The 24,049-nt window shown below is 43.3% G+C and overlaps 1 protein-coding gene across 1 annotated transcript in view; it reads left to right on the top strand.

Annotated features, from left to right (window-relative positions):
• The window catches only part of LOC136884571 (venom protease), an 86,306-nt gene that overhangs the window by 48,464 nt on the left and 13,793 nt on the right, over window positions 1–24,049 (top strand). Inside the window, exons 3-5 of the mRNA XM_068229954.1 lie at window positions 4,403–4,557; window positions 20,473–20,582; window positions 21,613–21,872. Coding sequence (XP_068086055.1) covers window positions 4,403–4,557; window positions 20,473–20,582; window positions 21,613–21,872 — 525 coding nt within the window. The remainder of the gene's footprint in view (window positions 1–4,402; window positions 4,558–20,472; window positions 20,583–21,612; window positions 21,873–24,049) is intronic.

The raw sequence follows: 24,049 nt of genomic DNA, 5'->3' as shown, positions 1-24,049 counted from the left end.
AGCGCGATTCATCACTAAAGACGACCCTATGCCATTCATCGACCCACGTCGATCTTTCTCGACACCAGGCCAACCTTACACGTCGCTGTTGTGGGGTCAATGGAACACTTTCTGCAGGGACACGGGCTCGTAAGCCAGCTGCACGCAGGCGATTATCAACTGTTTGTTGTGTAACGTGGGGGTGCCACAGCTGCTGGAATTTGCACTGCTGTTGCATGGGGTTCCATCCGGGCCATCCGAATGATGCGGCGATCCTCTCTCACAGTTGTCCTTCGCGCTGGGCATGTGCCAGGTCTACGAGTGTGGGTACCTTCATTTGACCACTGCTACCATACACGTTGTACCGTAGATGCCTGTCGGCCAACACGTGCAACGACAGTCCTTAGCGATAATCCAGCCTCACACAACCCAATTATCCAAGCCCTCTCAAACGGTGACAGTTGTTGATAGCGTGCTCTTCTCTGTCGTCGAGGCATGTTTGACGGGGAACACTTCACTGCACAGATTGCAAGTCAACTACGCTACACCAGAGTCCGTATACTGGAGTTGAATCCTACGCGACCAATCACGTGGGGAGACCTGTAGCAACAATACAATGGGTCTGAAACTTTGATCGTTTACATACCTAAAGGGCATCGTTCCATATCTTGAAAATCAACACAAACGACCAATGTCTTCATGGTGTTGCAATTTCCATTTTCTTAAGTGTATTACTTTACATGCCACCAACGTTCGTTTATTGTTTATACACATTACTGACCTTCATGTATAAATTACATGTCTGGAATGTTTTATTTCATTGTAGAACGAAAACAACCTTGATGGTTTTTGTCACATTTGTGGGGAGTACGCGTTCTCTTAGTAGAGACGAGCTATAACGGACTTTGTAAAAAGAGCCTATTTTGATTTCTTAAAACTGAATCTGGGAGACAAAGATAAGTCATGGGCACCACATTTCATGTGTAAAGTGTGTACAGAGCACCTGTAGCAGTGGACAAAGGGGAAAAGGAAGAGCACCCACACTGATATCTGTTACTTTATTTTTTCGGAGCGGCCCCAAAGTCCGCTCCCCCCGCGTGGCGATCGACTCTAATCTACATCGCCTTCGACACGCTATTATTTCTAAGAAAAGGAAGATAGCAGGGAGGATTGGGAGTGTGATACTACCGGAGTATCTGCCTGTCCCCATGCTCAGCATGTTACCAGGCCAGATGTGGTGATGGGTATCAATAGCGGTGTAATCGAGTAATAAGAGTCAGAACAAAACCACATAGACGGAAATAGAAATGTGCCTACATGTATGTATGTATGTATGTATGTATGTATGTATGTATGTATGATATCTGTTATTTTTATTTAATAAATATATCGGGCTTTAACGCGAAAAACCGTAGTCGGTGAAAGTATCCTAATTTATCCTCTACCGAGCTCGATAGCTGCAGTCGCTTAATTGTGGCCAGTATCCAGTATTCGGGAGATAGTAGGTTCGAACCCCACTGTCGGCAGCCCTGAAAATGGTTTTCCGTGGTTTCCCATTTTCACACCAGGCGGGTGCTGGGGCTGTGCCTTAGTTGGGGCCACGGCCGTTTCCTTCCCACTCCTAGCCCTTTCCTGTCCCATGGTCGCCATAAGACCTGTCTGTGTCGGTGCGACGTAAAGCAACTAGCAAAAAAAAAAAATATATATATCCTCTGCGAGACGCCCTAGATCAGGGATGGCGAACTTATGACACGCGTGTAGGTGACTGGATAAAACCTAACTTAAAATAAGGAACTTTGTCCCCAAAGTACTTGTTATATTAACGAAGAATTTGTGTTTCCTTGTCTAAGTTGTAGGCTTACTTTCTCAATCACTAATATGCCATAACGTGAGGAGAGCTAACATAAAAAAAAACAATACCTCTTTCAGAATCTACGATCCACAAAACACACAAAAATGGGACTAATACCTTAGAACCAAAAATCATGTTCCCGAGCGTAATCACAGACCTTGATATAGGGGCAGTTATTATTATTATTATTATTATTATTATTATTATTATTATTATTATTATTATTATTATTATTATTATTATTAGCGTTTTTCCAAATGGTCGAGATTAGCCCTTAATTTGATTGAGCTCAGTTTATCCGCCGGATGCCCTTCCTGACGATAGCTCTCTCTGAAATGATGTATTCGCTTTTGTACAACTCTGTGGCGGTTATTAGTGTGATATTTTGTTTGTAAATGACCGAGCGAGTTGGCCGTGCGGCTAGGGATGTATGACTGTGAGCTTAAATCCAGGAGATAGTGGGTTCGAACCCCACTGTCGGCAGCCCTGATGATGGTTTTTCCGTGGTTTCCCATTTTCATACCAGGCAAATGCTCGGGCTGTACTTTAAGGCCATGGTCGCTTCCTTCCCACTCCTAGCCCTTTCCTCTCCCATCGCCGCGTAAGACCTGTCTGTGTCGATGGGGCGTAATACTAATTGTAAAAAGAAACATGTGGGCCCAGAATGATGAGATGCAATAAGACGAACACAAAGTACTTTACCCTAACTAGAATAATTAGCCAGAAGTTAGCTACAATCTCCCACCCAGCCTGGATGCGAATCCACAGCTCTCCGAACCGAATACCACTACCCTGGCTCTTCAGCCAAGAAGCCAGCTTCAGGTATCTATAACAGGGCCTCTCAAACGCGTGCAAACTGAGGCGCAGAGGTCCTGTGCACAGTGCATCAATCCCGCTCGGCTCGAACCAGCGCTTCGTCTCGGGGCGACTCGGCTAAGCTCGGCTCAACTCGGCTCGGATTTGGAGCAGTACGGAACAAGTGAGGAGGAGAGAGACAGCGCTATTGCTCCAAATCGAGGTGAGGGTTTGCACTCTGGTCAACCAAGCGAAGTCGTCTTTTGCAGCGTGCACAGCGCAATGCATTGGTGCATGCACCCTGAGAGGCCCTGATCTATAAAAAGCATCTCCCAAACCTGAAAGCACTGAACGGGAACAAGTGCGATATGACGGCCTCTCAAATAAACTCAGTCCTACAAATCTTTCCAGTGTGCTGGGCTGAGAAGCTCACACGAAAGAGCGCTGCCCTTCTGAGCCCAACTTGGCAGGTTCGATCCTCGCTCAGTCCGGTGGTATTTGAAGATGGTCAAATACTGAGCTTTGTGATAGTAAACTTACTGGCACATTCAAGAACTCGTATGGGACAAAGTTCCGACATTCAGTGTCTCAGAAAACCGTAAAAGTAGTTGATGGGACGTACAATCAATAATAATAATAATAATAATAATAATAATAATAATAATAATAATAATAATAATAATAATAATAATAATATATCGTTTCAGCCATCTATGGGCTGCGATTACGCGACTTCCATTGCTTTCTCAAGTTCTTTCTCCTTCCTCTTTCGCCAGTATTTCTTCATCCGTTGGCTTGCTCGTGCTCGTTCTTCTGCCGAGAATACTCTATTCTTCCTCGTTTTCTCATCAGCTAGGTCCCTCACCTCCGCAACTCTCTGCCTGAAGATTTTTCTGTTTGTTATATCTTCTGCCGTGATCCCACATTTTCTAAATCTCGGTGGACTTCTTTTACTCATGGGACTTGTGTCTTCCTGTTCTCCTGGAAGGTGAAGATCCTGTTGGCGAGTCTCTCCGATCCCATCCTTTTATAATATGTCCGTAGAATGTCAAACTCCTCTACTGTATCTCACTGTGGTGGTGATGTTTTCAAATTGTTGGTATAGTTCTCGGTTTGGTCTCATGCGAAACGTAAACTCGTCTGATGATTTTCTTGGTCCAAGAATCTTTCTAAGAAAACCTCATTTCTTTCTTTTCCAAATCTGAAAGTCCCTTCGTGCCTATTATCTCAGCTGCGTGTAAACATTCAGATTTGACTATCGTGCTGTAGTGCTTGAATTTGGCCTGGTAGGAGAGTGACTTAGATTTGTAGGTATTCTGACATAATCTAAACGCAGTTTCCAACTTTCTTGCACGTTCTTGAATTTCTGCTTTCTTATTCATGTTTGGAGTCAAAATCTCTCCTATGTACTTGAATTTTGTAGCTCTTTTGATGTCGCTGTACTTCGTCCTCATTGTCCAGGTTGGGTCGGTGGTATTTATGTTCACGTTCTCCGTCTTCTCGAAAGATATTTGCCATCATGTTTTGTCTGCTGTTTCTTTGAGGACTTCCATCTGCTTAGTTGAAATTTGCAAATTCTCTGCAAAAAGGACTATATCATCTGCAAATGTGAGGCATTCAAATATAAGCCCAGTTCTCCTGTGACCTATTCTAATTCCATTTAGAAAGTTGAACTTGCTCATTTCTTTTCACCATTCCCTGATAACTCTCTCTAAAACAAAGTTGAACAAAATTGAAGAGAGGCCATCTCCTTATTATTGTTATTATTATTTCCAGTGTGCCAAGAGTACGCCGAGGCTGTTTGGAGGTACGAGAATGCGCCGACTCTGCAGATTGGCGCCAAACCAATCAAGACAGACCTCTGCTTCAGCTCCAGCAAACCTCTAATCATTGGAGGAGAGAAGGCCAAGGCCAAGGAATTCCCGCACATGGTAAGACAGAGTTTCATCAATTACAAATTTCGTCTAGAATACGAAATGTGTGAAACGATGTTACCTAGCAACCGTGAAGTACTGCTGGGTGGTGGTGATTAGAGGAAGTACAACTAGGCAATCATCCTCTACATAACACTAATCAGAGGGAGAAAGAATGGAAGAGATCCGACATTTCGAAAAATAAAGGTATCGACCAAAGAAAGACAAGGGCCACGAAGGGCGTGAAAATGGAAGTGCTCTAATAGCGCCGAGGTCGGAAAAGAACAAAGAGTTGACCAAGGGAGGTCGGATAGGATAGATTGAAGTGAGGAGCCTGACACAAGTGGATGCAATACCAGGAATCAGCTAAGTGCCCCGTCGTCGCTAACCCACTCTCCAAAGTTCAGAGCCCCAGGGGCCCCTTTCAGTCGCCTCTTATGTCAGGCAGGAGATACCAAGGGTGTTATTTTACTGCCCCCACCCACAGGGGGATGGGTGGTATAGATGGTCGATGTGATTTTGCAAGCTGTGATGTGAAGTGTTGATAGATGGTCATGACTGACAGGCATATCAACGAGGCCTAATCTTATCATACTCTAGACCAGTAGTATTCAAACATTTTGGCTAGCGCACTCTCAAAATCCAATTGTTTTAGTTTCGTACCCCCGAAGTAGGAGTATATTGCGATTATAATAGAAATAACAAATGATTGCTGGTGGATGCCAGATAATATTAAATATAATCATCATCTTCATCATCATCGTCTTCATCATCATCGCCATCATAATCTTCATCATCATCTTCATCGTCTTCACCATCTTCGTCATCATCCACATCATCTTCATCATCACTATCTTCATCATCACTTCATCATCATCATCTTCGTCATCACCTTCATCATCATCATCTTCGTCATCACCTTCATCATCATCATCTTAATCGTTATCTTCTTCATCATCATCCACATCATCTTCACCATCTTCATCATCATCGTCATCATCACATTCCTCATCATTTCCTTCATCGTCATCTTCATATTATTCATAATCATCATCAGCATTTTCCGCAGCTTATCCCGCTTGCTTAGGGTCCCAGCTCGCACTGAGACATGGAAGAGTTGTGAGCGGGGATTTAAGGTCCCATGACCTTCCTGACACCACGAGATTTTCAACAGAAAATCCCATCCCAGTAACGCCAGGGATCAAACCACGATCGCCGGAATGACAGGCAAGCAGGTAAGCAGCTACACCACACTATTCTCCAGTAACAACAATAGTGTATTGTGCATATCGTCACTGAGCAAAGTAAAGCTCGTAACTCCTTCGAAGTAAAGTTTACAGAAGAAGCCCAAAACTGAGCGGTCAGCAGCGGCCGGAGAACGATTCCTCGCATTTTCATGTCTTAATAATTACGCGAATAATACCCGCATGTTTTTTTTTTCTAAATTGAGGCACGAAATTGGGGTGCGGGTTTTATTTGAGTCAATGTTGGCTTTTTCAAAATCAGCCTTCCTAAAGTTAGAGTGCGGGGATTATTCGCGTAAATACGACGATAATAATAATAATAATAATAATAATAATAATAATAATAATAATAATTTCGTGTGGCTGTTTCTAGCCGAGTGCAGCCCTTGTAAAGCGGACCCTCCGATGAGGGTGGGCGGCATCTGCCATGTGTAGGTAACTGCGTGCTATTGTGATGGAGGTTAGTGTTATGTGTGGTGTGTGACTTGCGGGAATGTTGGTGACAGCACAAAAACCCAGCACCCGAGCCATTGGAATTAAGCAATGAAGGTTAAAATCCCCCACCCGGCCGAGAATCGAACCCGGTACCCTTTGGACGAAAGGCCAGCACGCTAACCATTTAGCCATACTCGTGTTCTCATCCCGAGGTGGTGCAGCTCTTTTCAGGCACACCCCTATTGGAGGTGAGCTGCATGTACCATTTCAACCACATACCAGCCCTCCTGCCATTCTTGAATTTCTGGCAGTACCGGTAATCGAAATCGAGCCCCCGAGGAATTTCTTAATGATAGCTCTATTATTCCACCATTGGAGTCTTCTGTTTCCTTCTCAGGCAACGCGGCAAGCCTTCATAGGACACATGAAGAAACGTGACTTTCTCGTGAGTGGAATTACGAGGTGTTCAATGCCTAGCAGTCGGGCTCCATGGCTACATTGTCAGCGTGCTGGCCTTTGGCCACAGGAGTCCCGGGTTCGATTCCCGGCGGGGTCGGGAATTTTAAGCATAATTGGTTAATTTCACTGACACGGGGGCTGGGTGTATGTGTCGTCTTCATAATCATTTCATCCTTATCACGACGCACAGGTCTCCTACGGGCGTCAAATTAAAAGACCTGCATCTGGCGAGCCGAACTTGTCCTTGAACACTCCCGCCACTAAAAGCCACACGCCATTATTATTATTATTATTATTATTATTATTATTATTATTATTATTATTATTATTATTAAGGCAACAATTACTATTTTGCATTATAAATACTCTGCTACTGAAACAAATTGAAATTAATGATTACATTTCGAAACAAATGTTTAAAAGGAAGCAATGCAGCCTAAGTACAGTATTAGTAAAAAAAAATGTTTTTACCTAATCATTAGAGCCCGGAATTTTATGCATTAATAAGTTAGAATGCAAACTTATTGAAGCGAGAAGCAAGTATAGTCTACCTTCACAACGACTATGCTATGGGGTTTGCATAAACAATAGCGGTACGGCCCGTCAGAACCCCTATAATTTATGTTACTCTTTCTACATTATGGAAGAGCGGGTGGCCGACATTTCCTACTAAGCAAGTTAGTTTGTAATCTAACCTGTTACTGCATGAAAATCCGGGCATTACTAATCAGTGGGCGGTAAATTACAAACTGACACATATTTTACAATGAATAGTTTGGAAAGAGGGCTCTGTGTGTAGCGGCAAACAAAAAACACCAAATCAAAACGCGATTTTACTGAAAATGGACAGGCTCAACTTATTTCTCAATTTCTCACTGACAACAGAAGCTACGATAAATTCGCGTACCACACTTTTCACTGCTCTAGAGAACTGATTCATAGGCCCTGAGTCAGTTTCCCCCTACACTTGTCCACTCCCCATTCCATATAGATGTTTAGAAAAAGATTCAACAGATACAATTATCAACTGAAGTTTCATTTATTGAAAGATATGTTTATGATCATTTAATTTTCCGAAAGGAAAATTTGACACCAATTTTGTGTTATATGGTTGGGGCATTTATATATTTCGTCATTTTCTTTTTTCATTATTTCATCATACATGTATCTATCCATATATATAAAAATGATTGTTTGTTCGTATGTATGTCTCGAATGGACTCAAGAACTACTGGAGCGATCTGGCTGAAATTTTCACAATTTGTTCTTAAAACTCCTGGAAGGGTTTAGGAAGTGATTTGAACGAAATCTGATGTGTAGTTCAGCATAGGGGGTGAGAATGGTGGGAAAGAAAAGAAAATAGGGGAAGGTAAGTAAACCGCATGGCAAGTCTGATCAGTGGGTTGCCTAACCAAAAGTATGTGAAGATTATGATGTGTTTCTTAAAACCTATTCTTATTCGTATTCCTCTATAAACGATGTATAAAAATGAAGTTCAGTCCCCATGGCATTAGAGGGTGTGAAGGAGCGAAGAAAGAAAATGTCGAAAATGACGAGAGATCACGTGTAAGTGAGTGTATGTTTCAGCCTAGCTCTCAACCAAACATGATACTCATGACTTACTGTTCGGGGAAGAGAAGTGTAGAGTAAAACACCCCTACAGGCGGGGTTGGAAAGGGGGTTAAAAATTAAAACAATAAGAAACGACCAATATTAGAAGTGAAAACGGTGTATGTTAACAAATACAGTTTTTCTTTTGCATTTGATTAAACGGTTTAGAAACATCTAACGCAGTTGAATTAATAAACGCGGACGAAGCCGCGGGCACCTGCTAATATTTTATATATACGAGGGTTGGAGCATAAGTCATTGGAACTATTTTTATTGGCACCAATGCGGGATCTACCAGACAAATTGAAATATACAGATGAAAGGGCAAGATTCAGGGGAATGTATGAAAAATGCCGAGTAGATTTACAATGTGTAGGATACAAAGTGACGAAGCTGTCAGCCAGGAAATCCTTATGCTATATAATGTTCATTCTCAGAGAGTGCAGTAACCTTTACTGTAAACCCTCAAAGTAGTCCCTTAGATCATCCACAACTCTTTGCCAATCATGCTGGAAGACACCTGTCGCCTCGGCATGTGTGAATTTTGCAATCTCATGTTTCACAGCTTTGTCAAGGTCTTCTGGTGACCGAAACAGTCTTCCACGCCATGGTTCTTTCACTTTGGAGATGAGATCAAAATCACATGGAGACAAGTCCGGTAAGCATGGTGGTTGCTCCTGTACTTCCCTCGTTGTTCTTGCCTCGTCACGTCTATCCTGCACGGAGCGTGAGTCACTACTGCAGTCCCATCGCCCTGTGAGTGGTACTTGTCCAATACACCGCCATCTCGTGCTGTGCCCATGTACTAGGAGTGTCATATGACCATTGTATGGTGGCACAGTGAAAACCTTGCACATTCATTTCCTTATTTTAACAAACATTTATTAAATACAGTGTAATGATAAGGAAATTATGAGAGATCAGGTTTAGTGATTATATGAATGTTCTTGTTCTTTTGTTACGAGATTTTTCGCTCTGCAGAGCTAGTTTTGGCCTCATTTTTCGATCGATGGCTCAGTAATCGGACGTCTCAGCTTGCTTCGTTGTCGTTTAAATCTGGACATTACGAAAAGTTGTCAAATATTTCACAAAATATTCTTTTCAAAGAGATGTTCGTCGCTAAGAGTTTCACCAAATGAAATTATTTTAAGTCGTTTTTTTAGGTTATTATAGGCTTATAGGATTTAAAACGAAACTTAGGTTTTAGAAATCGCACAGACTGTTCCGCAGTTACAACGATTTCCCTCGCGCCTCCAGACGAAAAGCTAGTCTGTTCACGAGGAAGACTTCACGAGAGAACACATGAGATTTTCTTCTGAAGATGCGAAACAAAGTTCTCTGTGAAACATAAAGAGTTTCATCTTGTTTCCTTGACACGGCATAAGCCCAAAAGCCCATATCATGTCTACAAGTACGGACAGTGAAGGCTTCAACCTAAATATTATCAGTTGTTGTAAACCATTCAAGATTATTACATTTGTATGCCGGCGGGATTCAATATGCGTTCGAGAGTGGTTGCAAGTGCACAGGCGCAGCTACACGAGGGAATTAAAGGGAAATAAGCTCCCCATACTGGCAGATAGGCTTACTTTATTTTTCTCAACTAACAGCTAGTTTTCGCAGACGACAAGTGCAAGAAGCATTACTTACTTTTAAAGCAGGGCCTTTCAAACGCCTAAAATCTCACGCGTGCAAACCGAGGCGCAAAGTTTCTGTGCACCGTGCATCGGCCCGACTCGGCTCGGTTCAGAGCAGCGTTTTGGTCTCGGGGCGACTCGGCTAAGCTCGGCTCAACTCGGCTCGGATGGTGGTGGAGCGCTGCAGAGCAGGTGAGGAAAGGGAAGACAGGCGGAGCGAGCAAGACAGGCGTAGGGAAAGAGAGAGACAGCGCTATTGTATTTTGCACCTTGCGCCGCGCAATGCACCGGTGCATGCACCCTGAGAGGCCCTATTTAAAAAAAACTTTACAGATTTCAAACATGCACTCCATCAATACGTAGCATAATTTTAAGAAGGAGGCACAACTATTTGCTGAAATGTGCTCTGCGCTATTAAGACTGTCGAGTACACGACATTCATCTGTTGGAGACTTAAAAAAAATGCCTTTGTTGGAAATAATTAGTGTTTATAGTGTACTATGTCTTCTGGCATGAGCTAGAACATTCACCTGCCTCTCAGTCTCATCCTTGGTTTTCACAACATGAAAGGCATGAGCGATTCTAGTAATGCCACTTCTTATTTAGCTAGTCCTTGCTATGAATGGTGTGAAAATGTTGCTCATAGCGTCGGTTTGTGGGGGGGGGCGCATTTCAGTGGACTTGGCGGACAGATATGTAATAGCAACTTCTGGCTCAGTGAGGAAATCAATGGGAAACTATCACGCTCCTAATTTCCCTAGTATGCCTCTGCAATGACGACTGGGCCACCTATGACAGCTGATGGTGGAGCTGTTAAGGTTCATAACTGCCTCCGGGCTGAGGACTCAACATACTGCCATACAAATGTGTAGTGCAAAAAAAATTAAGAAATTATTCCAGATTACTCCCATCAATTGAAGATAAAGACTGCTAACCCAACTACTACACAAGCTTCTGTAATTGAATACAGTATAACTGCAATCCTACCAAGCACATTATTTGTCATTTCCATGAAAATGTTTCACTGATTGTAAATGACTTGTATATCTGCCATTAAGTTTATGGCTTGCGGTTTGTCACAGACGCTCCTGGCGTATATGATACGTGAAGATGTCAATGTCCTCTGTACCGGGCGGTACACCTCTACACCGTTTATTTAAAAGTTGCGCCAGTTGAAACTCCTCTTCTGGAGGAAGGTTGAACTTTATCTACTCTATTAATTCTCTACTTTCTCAGAAGATGTCACCACGTGGAAAATTTTGAGTTTTTGAACTGTGTCACTTTTGATGTGTTTTTGTTTCGCTTGAAGTAAGAAGTGTGAACTTTCTCTTCTAGAGGACACTACTGAAGATCAACAATAGTGCACCCTAGTGCGGAGTCAAAGAACTATTTTGTTGGAGAAATTTTTATTTCAAAAGTTTGTGTTTTGTTAAATTTCTTTCTGTTATTGTTTAAGTTGGCTGTATACCCCTCTTTTTCCCCTTGTTTTAGATTTATCCAATCCCGAATTTCTTTTAGTAATTTCTGACCAATCTAGTGTATCTTCCCCCAACTTGTATCTGTTGCGGGGTCCTATCCAATAAAAACATTGTGGGCGGGTGTTTTCATTCCCCTAACGCCTAGAAACTTCCGCGAGAGTATATAAACTGCTGATTTTAGGGTCTCCGGGCCACTTCTGTTCCATCTTTCAGTGTATTAAGTACATAGCAGGAGGCGGGAAGCGCCTCTTTCTTCGGCAGCGGTCAACAATAAGGTAATGGCCGATTAATAAATTCTTTCTTTTCTTGCTCAGCAGTTTAACTTTCGGGGCGGGTTCTAAGCGTTCAACCATGTAACCTTTTCCTAAAATGTAAAAACAACTGGTATCTATTCTATTTTAAAACGACATATCGGGATAGAGAGTGCTTAACCCTCTCGAGCTCCCACTCACATCGTCTTGAGGTGAACTTATTCTCTCAACCTATTCTTCCGTAATGTAATGTAAATTGCTATTAAGTCACCTTTGTAGTATGGGATTAGCCCTTGTAATAACGGCCTAGTGCCAAAGTAGGTTTTAAAATCAAAGTGTATTAGGAGTGCAAGTTCGCCTCCTCTCAAATTGTTTTAGAGGTCATTTAATTAACCTGCTTTTCATTTAATTAACCTCAGTAGATTGGGTATTTTACCCCTGTGTTTATGTCCGTTGAGGACAACTTGAAGGTGGAGTTTGGTGTGGCCTGGGAGAGGCTTAAATTAAAGAGCGTGTGGCTCTTTTGGAAACGGAGTGTTGTATGCCTCGAGAAGGCTTTACTGTGTAATTTGGAGCAAGTGCTCCAGGGTTTGATTGGGGTCTTCTGCCCCGTTGTTAAAATTTGTATATCGGAAAGTTGGGCTAGTTGCTCAAAAATTGTGAACTCAGGGCTCGAAGCCCAAACTCTGTAATCCCTGTAATTGTACATTTCAAATTGTGTTTCGGCTACTAAGTACCTGTTCTTTGTTATTACTTAATTTTGAAAAGAAAATATAACCTGGTTAAATTTTTCTTAGTTTCCCTTCCGTAGCTTGAGACCCGTTCACGCCCGCACCTTCTTTCTCCTCTACCTACCACTAAAATACGGTAACAAGTGGTAGCAGAGCGTGGTTGAATGGGTCTCAATTTAGCCCCTTTTGACAGCTAGACATTGTTTTGATCCGAACTCTAACCATTTTCTCAGTTGCTGGAATTTTTGATTTTTTCCAAATTGTTCTGTCATCATGCCCGGCCCTCGCGATGTTCTCCTTCTTAACTATTTGCGCAAGGAGGAGTTGATCTATGAATTGACTATTAGAAATGTACAATCTGGAGGCACGGTTGCAGTAGACACTAACAAGCTTAGAGAGTCCCTTGATTTGCCCATTTCCATCCCCAATTTGGGAGAGAAAGAAATTGACGACTCTCTTTCCACGATCACGGAGAATATTACTGGGCTAGCTTCTGTAGTTAGTTTTTTTGACGAAAATGATCCGTCTCCTAACCAAATTAAGCGTGTGCAAGGCAAGCTATATCATTTTTCGAATAGGGTTAACGATCTGTTGTCTCTAAAACTGAATGACGTTCAGAGGAAGGAAGCTAGTACGCTCCTGGAAAATATTTCCGAGTTATCTAGTAAGGTCACTCAATTGTTAACTGGGGAAGTTCCTCCCAAATCTGATCAACCCACCATAGTGAATCCAGGTAGTGAGGAAGCGCCTCCCAAGGGAGAAGTTAATAGGATAACCGTTGCTGCTCAAACTATCCCTGCCCCATTGGACAACGAATCTGAACGTCGTGCATCATTGAGTAACATCCGTTCTGAATTGACTTCCTTGCCATTGAAACCTTTACCTACTATGTCACCCGGATTTAGTAGCTTGCCTCATCCATTGGCAATGTTGCTCAGAGGTATATCCAAGTTTTCTGTTAATACCACCAGTGACGTAATTTCATTTTTAAGATTTCTAGTGGAATTTCAGGATCATGCCCTTGTTTTTTCTCTGTCTCCATGTCAAATATTGCAAATTATCTATCCGTATGCTATTGGTATTCTCTCCGACAAAATAGTAAGAGCCATAGCTGAACAGTCATCCATCGAAGATTTTCATGCACATCTACTTGCTAATTTTATTCCTGCCCGCGCAAGGTCATCTCTGATTCAGAAATACTATTATCGAGTACAGAGGTTGGATGAAAACTTGGCTGATTTCATACAAGACATTAAGTTTTATACCAGGGTGTTTGCTCTTCACTTCCCTGAGGATCAAATTGTACAAGCTATTGTGGAAGGCATTTCACCATCTTATAGGTCATACTTGTGCTTTGCGGCGTGCCCGCAAACTTTCTCTGAACTTGAAGCGTTGGCCGTCTCAGCGGAAGGAGTTAGATACGCCGATTCTTTGCGTGTAGCGAAAGAACCCCCGCCTTCCTTTAGTAACACTCGGCCTCCACCTCGCCGACCAGTCACGCCCCGTAAATGTTATGCTTGCGGGTCGCCTGACCATCTGCGCAACAAGTGTCCGCTGATCAAGTCAAGTGGGACGAGGAATGGAGCCGGGTCATCACAAGGCTGTTTTAAATGTGGGGCTTTCTCACATATTGCCAAGAATTGTCCCAACTCAAATAGCACCCCCTCCTGCTCAACTTCTGGTGCAAATTCCACCTATGCCAATAATAAAAAGTGACTAGTGGCTTCGGCTGAGTCGACTAATCCATCTTCCCGAGACTCAGCCCCTAGTAAACAGATTGTAAATGCAGAGAACGATCAGCCTTCAAGTTCATCTTTTGAATGCCCTAAAGAATATCTTAGGATTGCGGCGGATACCCCCGCACCTGTTCCTTTTCTTAAGATTGAGGTAAATAACGAGCCTATAACAGCTCTCTTAGATTCAGGCAGTGTTTGTTCGATTATTTCGGCTGAATGGTATTCTAAATTGAAATCGGTTTGTAAACTTCCTGACTATGTCTCTTCCCCTGTTCAATACGTTTCGGCTAATTCATCTCCATTAGAAATTCTAGGTTCCTTACTGGTCAAAATTCGTGTTTTTAAGTTTACATGGAAAGTTAAATTGTTTGTGGCCAAGCAATTGTCTTGCCCCATTATATTGGGAGCTGACTTTATTTCTCACACTGGTCTTGTGCTCGATCTGCAGTCTAGGTCGTGCACATTCAAATTTGCTTCTAGTTGTAAAATCCCACTATTAAAGTGTAATTCTGTGTCATGTTCTTCTATTTCGCCTACCCAGGATGAGATGTTGTTAGACATTAGACATCTACCTGAGGAGCAGGCTGATAGTATTCGCAAACTGTGTCAGTCGTTTCCCGAGGTGTTCTCTGATACTCTTGGTGTTACTGACCTTATTGAATACAAAATTGAGGTTACGGATTCGATTCCTGTCCGTTTTCCACCGTATAGGCTATCTCCACCTAAAATGAAGGCTCTGAAGGAAATCATCGATCAGATGTTGAAGGACGGTATTATTAGGCCCTCTAAGTCAGCGTATTCTTCGCCTATTTTTCTAGTACCGAAACCCCAAGGAGGCTTCAGGCCTGTCATTGATTACAGGGCTCTCAATCGGAAGGTGGTGTTACAATCTGTGCCCCTTCCCGACCTTCATTCTTGTTTTTCATGGTTTCGTAAGGCCAAGTTCTTCACCATCTTGGACTTAAATCAGGCCTATAATCAAATTCCCCTTGCCGAAGAGTCTAAACACCTTACAGCGTTTGCCACGGACTGGAATTTATATGAATACAACCGCGTGCCTTTCGGGCTCCCTACGGGAGCAGCTGTGCTCACTAGGCTACTAGATAGGGTCTTCTCCGACATCAAATTCGAGTACTTATATCACTACTTAGATGATGTCGTAGTATTTTCAGAGACTTTTGAAGAACACCTAGATCATCTGCGAGAAGTTCTCGATCGCCTTCGTAAGGCTGGGTTAACTGTTAAGTTGTCCAAGGTTGCCTTCGCTAAGCCCTCTATGTCTTTCCTAGGGCATATTGTGTCACCCGATGGTGTAGCAGTTGATCATTCTAGAACACAGGCCATCCGTGATTTTAAACCTCCCAAGGACATTAAAGGTATCGCCAGGTTCATTGGTATGGTGAATTTCTTCAGGAAGTTCATTCCGAACTTTGCTAATAGAGCGGCGCCCTTAAACCTTCTTCGTAGGAAAGGCATCAAATTCGAGTGGGGACCTTCTCAACAAGCCGCTTTTGAAGACCTTAAATTAGCTCTTTGTAATGCCCCTGTACTTGCTATGCCTGATTTCTCGAAGAAATTCATCGTCCAAACCGACGCGTCGTCGTCAGCAGTAGCTGCAGTCCTTCTTCAAGAGACTGAAATAGGGAGGCGACCCATCGCCTATGCGTCTAGGACATTGTCGGCTCAAGAATCCAAGTATTCCATCTATGAGCTCGAAGGTTTGGCAGTCTTATTTGCCTTAGAAAAGTTCCGTCTCTATCTGGAACACGTTAAATTCGACCTGGAGACAGATAATCAAGCCTTAAGCTGGGTCTTAGGTAGGCCGCGTCGTACTGGTCGTATAGCCCGCTGGGCTATTCGTATTTCCGCCTTCCAGTTTGATGTTAGACATATCAGAGGTACCGAAAATGTTGTTGCTGATGGACTCAGCCGTATGTTTCATAACGACGTAGAGACCCACGAACCGGTCGACAGTTCATCACCTTCCGAGTCCATACTATCTGGTGTTAATGCCATCTTAACAGATGCTCCCATGCTTTTTAGGGATATTGAGAAATACCAACGTGAAGATCCGACGCTGGCTCCGATAATGGAAACCCTTTCTTCTGGGGAACATGTTGTCCCTTATGTTCTGAGGAATGGTGTTCTATGTTGCCCTTCGAGGCATGATAAGATGATGAAAGTTGTTGTTCCAGCAGTTCTTGTACCTATGATTTTCAAGTATTATCATGAGACCCCATTGGGGGGGCATCTGGGTATTTTTAAAACTCGTGAAAAGATTCGTGACATGTTCATATGGAAAGGTATGGACGGTGAAATTCGGGAACTTGTAAAAGCTTGTAAATCTTGTTTGATCAGTAAACCCACCATGTCCACTAAAGTAGGCCTTTTGTCTTCGCATCAAGCGTCGCGCCCCATGGAACGTCTGTATATCGATTATGTAGGACCCTTCCCCCAGTCAAAGGGTAATGCTAACAAATTCATCTTTGTATGTGTAGATGGTTTTACCAGATTTTCTTGGTTATTTCCGACTAAGCTGGCTACCGCTCAGTCCACCATTACCTGTCTAAATTCTATTTTTGCTTCTTTTGGTCCGTGCCAATATATTGTATCTGATAATGCTAAGGCGTTCACATCAAATCTTTTTCGTAAATTCTGTTTTGACTTGTCCATCTCTCATGTAACCACTTCTGCTTATTACCCTCAACCATCTCTGGCTGAACGGGTTAATCGTAATCTCAGGTCCGCACTTATCGCCTATCATCATGAAGATCCTTCTAGGTGGGACACGTCCCTGCATTGGTTAGCTTTTGCTTTGAATTCGGCGGTTCATGAATCTCATAAGTTCACTCCAGCTTCTTTGATGTTCAAGTTTGTTCCCAACACGCCGCTCTCTAACCTCTGGTCTCTGAGTGACATTCTACCCGAGACAATAGATCCGGACAATATTAAAGATCTTTGGAAGAAGGCTAAAGCCAATCTTAAAGTGTCTCATGAAAAGGTTAGGGAAAGGTATGATCGTGGACGGAGACCCACCCCTTTGAAGGTAGGTGACCAGGTTATGGTCAAAAATTTTGTTCCCGCGGGCAAGCTTGCCCCCAGATTTCATGGGCCATGCATCATTCTCGATTTTCTCACACCGGTTACATTGTTACTAAGCAATCCAGCTACCGAGAGGATATTTAGGGTTCACCTGTCCCAGGTGAAACCGGTGTAAATTTAGTTTCAACTTGCTTCATATAATTTGAAAGGATATGAAGGTTATATTTTTTTTTTGAGTTCAACTCTTAAGGCATTCTGCTCCTTCTATTTTATTTTATATGCAAGCATTTCTTGTAAACCTCCCCCGATCGTTAAACTGCCATCCTGTCCTTGTCACGGCCATTACCACGCTCCCGTCTCCTGCTCCACCACACTCAGTGGCTGGCTTAGATGAAATGCCATGGATATCTGCACGCCGCTGGCCCCTCAATCTCTTTACATGCCTGTGCCCTTAAAAGAAACATGATGGTCCAACACAATTCTGCCGCCTAGCTTAATGTTTCAGTGCCCCCGCAGCCGCGCGGCGCCGTGCAGCAACTGGAGCCAAGGTCGGGCCCCCTCGGCCCCAGCGAGGACGACATGTGCACGGCGAGCCGGAGCTCTCCTCCCGGCTAAGGCTGATGTGCGGCGCACGACCTGCTACTTGCCCGCAGCCTGTATATGTTCACCGCGGGCGCGGCGTGCTTCAACACCTCTGCTCCCCTCATAGTGCGGGCGAGCGGTATCTCAGGGTACTTGAGGGGTCCGAGCGGCCTCCTTTTGGACGCAAGCTGTAACGGCCGGTCTGGCCATCCAACTTAGCCTACATCAACTACATAGACATTCCTGTTCAACCTTAATACCGTCACTTGGGAATTCAACAGCAATATTTGGTGGACCGTGAAAAAAATTTTCTTCACTTCTAAGTATTAAAAGTTTATCTTCAGAAATTCAAATTCTGCAAACTTAAAGACTTTCATTCACCTGCAACAATAACATTTTGAAACTGAATTAAGAAATCTTGTAAATGCTTCTGCTATCTATCAACATAATTACTTGGACTTTGTTTCGAACTGATTTCATGTGTCACCCCTGGAGGAACTTTTGGGGGGGGAGGTCTGTACCGGGCGGTACACCTCTACACCGTTTATTTAAAAGTTGCGCCAGTTGAAACTCCTCTTCTGGAGGAAGGTTGAACTTTATCTACTCTATTAATTCTCTACTTTCTCAGAAGATGTCACCACGTGGAAAATTTTGAGTTTTTGAACTGTGTCACTTTTGATGTGTTTTTGTTTCGCTTGAAGTAAGAAGTGTGAACTTTCTCTTCTAGAGGACACTACTGAAGATCAACAATAGTGCACCCTAGTGCGGAGTCAAAGAGCTATTTTGTTGGAGAAATTTTTATTTCAAAAGTTTGTGTTTTGTTCAAATTGTGTTTCGGCTACTAAGTACCTGTTCTTTGTTATTACTTAATTTTGAAAAGAAAATATAACCTGGTTAAATTTTTCTTAGTTTCTCTTCCGTAGCTTGAGACCCGTTCACGCCCGCACCTTCTTTCTCCTCTACCTACCACTAAAATACGGTAACATCCTCTATTAATGAACTTCATTTAAGAAATGACTAAGGGTACGTTTATGCTGCAGCTACGCTGTTGGCACAAAGATGGTTGCCCTAGCACCTATGTGCTAGCTGCAGCATAAACGTACCAAAGCACAACGCCAAGCCTCGCTGCTCGATGTTAGGCGATGATGAAACAAACCAATTGATCTCAATCCGTGCCTTTACCCTGGAACCCGGCTACTCGCTACGCTGCTGGCTGCTATCCTCGCCACATCGATGGTCTCAAACACGTTTGTTTTCGAAGCCTGGCATATCGCTGGCTATCCTGTAACTTGGACTGTGATTGGTTCTTTCAAGGTCACCCACTCTTCCTCTCAGCAGGCAGATGTTCTGTCATGATCACTAAAAGAGCTATCTGAACCTCACCCGGTGTTGTGTTGTGCTGTTTCGTTTCTGCTATGGTTGACGACTGCCGTGGTCTACCTGTCCTGCGAGACCTTTTTAGTAGGTGGTTCACCGGCCGTTGATGTTGTGTTACCTGTCCTGCCGAGCGGTTCTGTAGTGAGGTAAAATTGTAGGTGCGAACTCTGTCCCGCAACACCCGAAATAATAGATGCAGTAAAAATCACTGTCCTCTATTACTTTGGACGACTATATACACATATATTTACAGGTTCTGAATATGTTGGTCTGAATAGAGCTTGCTTCACGAGCCTAGCCTACGGCTACGCGCTAAGTCCGTATTCTGCCCTGCGGCACGTATGTACAACTTCACTGTCACAACTGACTGCTCGAAGGAGCCCGGTCATAAAAGTACGAATTACTGGTCGAGAGAGAGCTCCGCGCCATCTTGGCTTAGGGTTATATCTGCTCTCCTTGAAGCAAAGGTCGGTCCCTTCCCACTACCTTAGGGGTTGGACCCATGGGCGTTACCTGGCTGATCGCCTTGTTAGGTGGCGCCCTCAATTACTATTATGAACTAATAGTCCCAGTAGGTGCTGCTCTCTGGGCACTACTATCTCTGTCCTTCTCCTTGCAGTTTTGTTTCCTTGTCTTTACTAGAGTACAACTATACTGGCCTTGATCTCTTTGTCGGCGAGCCGCGTGCTCCACTACCGACTATTAGAATCTGCTTGTCAATAAACAAACAAGCAAACATCCTCTGTTGTCAACGTGTTACTGCAGGCACGTTTCACAAGCTCTCTGCCTGACTAATGCTCTCCACTACTTGTAACTTCACTGAAAAGTTTCTTCTTCCTTCTAATTATTAAATCTTAATATAATTAACATACAAATGTTCTGACACTACAAGGTCACTACTGGTTATTACTCTGATATTGATTTATTTCCCTTGATACTCTAAGATCGAATCTCGGCTGCGAATCCCGGCTGCCGTTCATCTGACAGTCCGCCGGTTCGAACCCCTGGGGAGGTCGGTACACGACACGACCTTAAACAAATGCTGATGCCAGCTTTCTTCGAACGGAATGCAATTTGGAACCAGCGGCGTGCACATCAACATAACAGGTTCAAACTGGATAAACTATGAAATGACGAGATGAAGAATAATCAGTAGGACTTGTCATCCGCTTTGGGGGAAAATTGACAGTTTTATCGTGCAGTTTCTATTTGTTTTTAATTTTTATTTTATTGTTAACTACACCTTTATTCTGTTGACTATGTTTTAAATTATTTTTGTGTATTTTTATGTACTTTTTTAGCTTTTCATTTTTCAAGAGTGTATTTAAAATGTAAATAATTTTATTCTAGGCGCTGATTGGTTACGGTGAAGCCAATGACATCGCGTGGTGGTGTGGAGGTTCACTCATCAGTCCGCGGTGGGTGATGACTGCAGCCCACTGTATGAGAGCCAGGAGCAAGTGAGTATATGACTATCACGCTTTTCACGAGAGTTTAATCCTGATGTAAACAAGAGCACCTTGCCTTTGCACGTGGACATAGACGTAGTTGATTGGAGAAGCAACCGTCTCACTTACTCGTCTGTATGCGAGCTCGAGGAAAAGTAGTACGTCGCATTAATTTTAGTTTATTACATTTAGAAAGTTTGGAAGAGTACGTAATAAAATTAAAATATGGTAGTCATATACCCGAATACCGGTATATACATATGCTTCTTTTATAAAATAGTAATTAAATAACGAGAAATGAAGACACAAGGCGTGGTGTAATAGAGGAAGTCTTCTCGTAGTGGGGGGAAAGTCCCAAGCTGTACAGGGTGGAGATAAGGTGTTGCATCTTCCAGCAGTCAATGAGTCGGTATTCTTAGTGAGAGAAATGGAGCAAGAGGTAGGACCATCAACTGTAGTGAAGCACAAAAGAGAGGAAGCGCTCAGAAGTGACCATAGGCTGTGCATTGTGAATGTGTTCAATAAACTAAGTGAACAGATTCCAGGTTTAGTAGTTTATTCAGAAGTTCAGATCTTCGCACTGTTGTCGTATGCGATGCGCAGCACTGCAGGTCCGAACACGAGACATTGACGGGGTGGAGGTCGGTACTACACACTCAGCAAATCACAACTCTTTCTTTGGCGGAGGCGTGGACATACTATGTTTACATCAGGATTAAACTCTCGTGAAAAGACATGTACAGGGAAGATTCATATGCACCTTAAACGGCAAAATATGTATGTATCAATGCACTAAAACAGCACTATATACACTCATATATCCATTACTGCTTACCCCGCAAAATACTTGTTTTTCCTAGCAAGGCTCTCTCGCAAGACAATAGCTTAGTCACTGTCTTGTCCTCGAATCGTTATCTCATGCGAGAAAAATATTGTCTTGTCCTGTTGTATTATCTAATTCCCTTGTAACTCTGCATAAAGCAGCCTTTACTGCTACTTATTCTTGCCCAAATGGCCAAAATGATTGTTCTGTGTGTTCCAGGGGCGACGCTCGATGGGTCCGTGTCGGTGACCTGAACATCAAAGAGACGACAGACAAAGTGGAACCTCAAGAAGCGGAGGTGATAGAGAGAGTCCCTCATCCGAACTATAAGCCTCCAGCGTCCTACAACGACATCGCCCTCTTGAAACTGGACAGGGACTTGGAGTTGAACGAGTTCGTCAGACCAGCATGCGTGCACAGGGAGTTCGACATCGGGGACACAGACGGGATAGCCACAGGATGGGGCCGAACTTTCTGGGGTGAGTTCATTTATTGGACTGCTAATTTGAAACAATCTCCCTACCATTCGAGTCGATCCTGTACGCAGATAAAATCAGTAATAATTACTCTTTGGGGAACAGAATACCTCAATTGAGTCATATTTACTTTGAAGACGATGTCACCCCATGTGGTGTGACGGACCCTCATACAAAATAGAGTATATCACCCCTCATGGGGTGACACGCCAGTGTGTCTAGGCCTCTCAACTTTAGGCTGTCGCACGAAACTAGCGCTACCATCCGCTGTTGTATTGTATTGCTTGTTCACGTAAGGATGTTCATAGAGTGCAGCGCAGTGCCCATTCCTTTCTCAGCACGCTGTGCATTGCGCAACAGACAGTGAAATTTCTCTGATATTTACATACGCAACTATCAGAATTAAATTATTAATAGCAAGGAAAATAATGTGGATAGAAGTCTATTATTGCATTATTCTTACATACTGGTTGAGATTTAGCACTCGGATGAAATTGCAAACCGGGGCTACGTGTGAATAAAAAAAATGTTACTGCAAACCTGAGAATGTTCCCCAGTAATTGTCACTGGCTGATGATTTGGTTGAATCATTGCCTGATGCAGCACCGGAATCTTTGCTAGTGTCCTCACTACATGAACTACTGTCGAATTCTGACTCGGAAAAGGTGGAATCACATTGCAAATCCTAAATGTCAACATCTCTTGATTCAACACTCGAACCCTTTTCAAGTTGTTCTTCTATCTCTCTATCGGTAATCATGGCTTACTCAACACAGAAACACATAACATGAATTAAATTCTTGTCACAAAACTGTAAATTACAAGGAACTCGTTGAAAGGCGCGTAAATCAACAGGCTCACAGTACACTGCGCTTTCTCTGTTGCATAGTGAACCTAATTAATTAATTAATTAATGTTATTTATTTTACGTCCCACTAACTACTTTTTAAGGTCTTCGGAGACGCCTAGGTGCCGGAATTTAGCCCCGCAGGAGTTCTTTTACGTGCCAGTAAATCTACCGACACGAGGCTGTCGTATTTGAGCACCTTCAAATACAACCGGACTGAGCCAGGATCGAACCTGCCAAGTTGGGGTTAGAAGGCCAGCGCCTTAACCGTCTGAGCCACTCAGCCCGGCTAGTCAACCTAATAACTATATGTCACCCCAATTGGGGGATACAAAAATAATAGCTTTGAACATAAAATATGTCTTTGATTATCATCTACGGATGAAATTACGAACATCCGTAGCCCACAGCAACCTGAAAAATGTATACTGCATTTCAGCAGTATACCACGAAAAAATGTACACGTCGACGCTAAAGTGTTTTTAAAATGGGATACCACGGAAAACCATCTTCATGGCTGCCGACAGGGTGAACATTCTTCTTCTTCTTCTTCTCCTTCTTCTTCTTCTTCTTCTTCTTCTTCTTCTTCTTCTTCTTTATAATAAGTGTAGTTATTTATCGTACAGCTTTTAGTGCCGGAAGTGTCCGAGGACATGTTCGGCTCGCCTAGTTCAGGTCTTTCGATTTGACCCCCATGGGTGACCTGCGCGTCTTGAGTGTGAGATGATGTTTATAATGAGGTAGGGAGAGCAGCTCATAGCCAACTCCTTTCTAATAACACCAAGGGGTCGGCTAAATGCTTCTTTTGCTAGGGGCTTTACGTCGCACCGACACAGATAGGTCTTATGGCGACGATGGGATAGGAAAGGCCTAGGAGTTGGAAGGAAGCGGCCGTGGCCTTAATTAAGGTACAGCCCCAGCATTTGCCTGGTGTGAAAATGGGAAACCACTGAAAACCATCTTCAGGGCTGCCGATAGTGGGATTCGAACCTACTATCTCCCGGATGCAAGCTCACAGCCGCGCGCCTCTACACGCACGGCCAACTCGCCCGGTGGCTAAATGCTTAACGGATGTGTCACCTTCAACAGCGTCACACACCACCACTCCATTTGAACTCTACGGAGAGGTGCAGAAATGAATCCAGACATTTGGCACGTAATCTGGTGATTATAAATTGTATTTCAACACCGCTCCTACCCTGTCGACCAGCATTCTGAAGCTGCCAATTTTTGTGCATCAACAGGGCCTGATTTCAAATTAACATATACTTAAGGGGACCGATGTCTGAAATATTGTGATTTCCTTACCAAAAAAAAAAAAGGCTGTTTCTGG

This window comes from Anabrus simplex, chromosome 12 (genome assembly GCF_040414725.1).
Source record: "Anabrus simplex isolate iqAnaSimp1 chromosome 12, ASM4041472v1, whole genome shotgun sequence".
NCBI classification, from domain to species: domain Eukaryota; kingdom Metazoa; phylum Arthropoda; class Insecta; order Orthoptera; family Tettigoniidae; genus Anabrus; species Anabrus simplex.
Note: the sequence above shows the minus strand (reverse complement) of the source record. Positions and strands in the feature narration are given on the sequence as shown.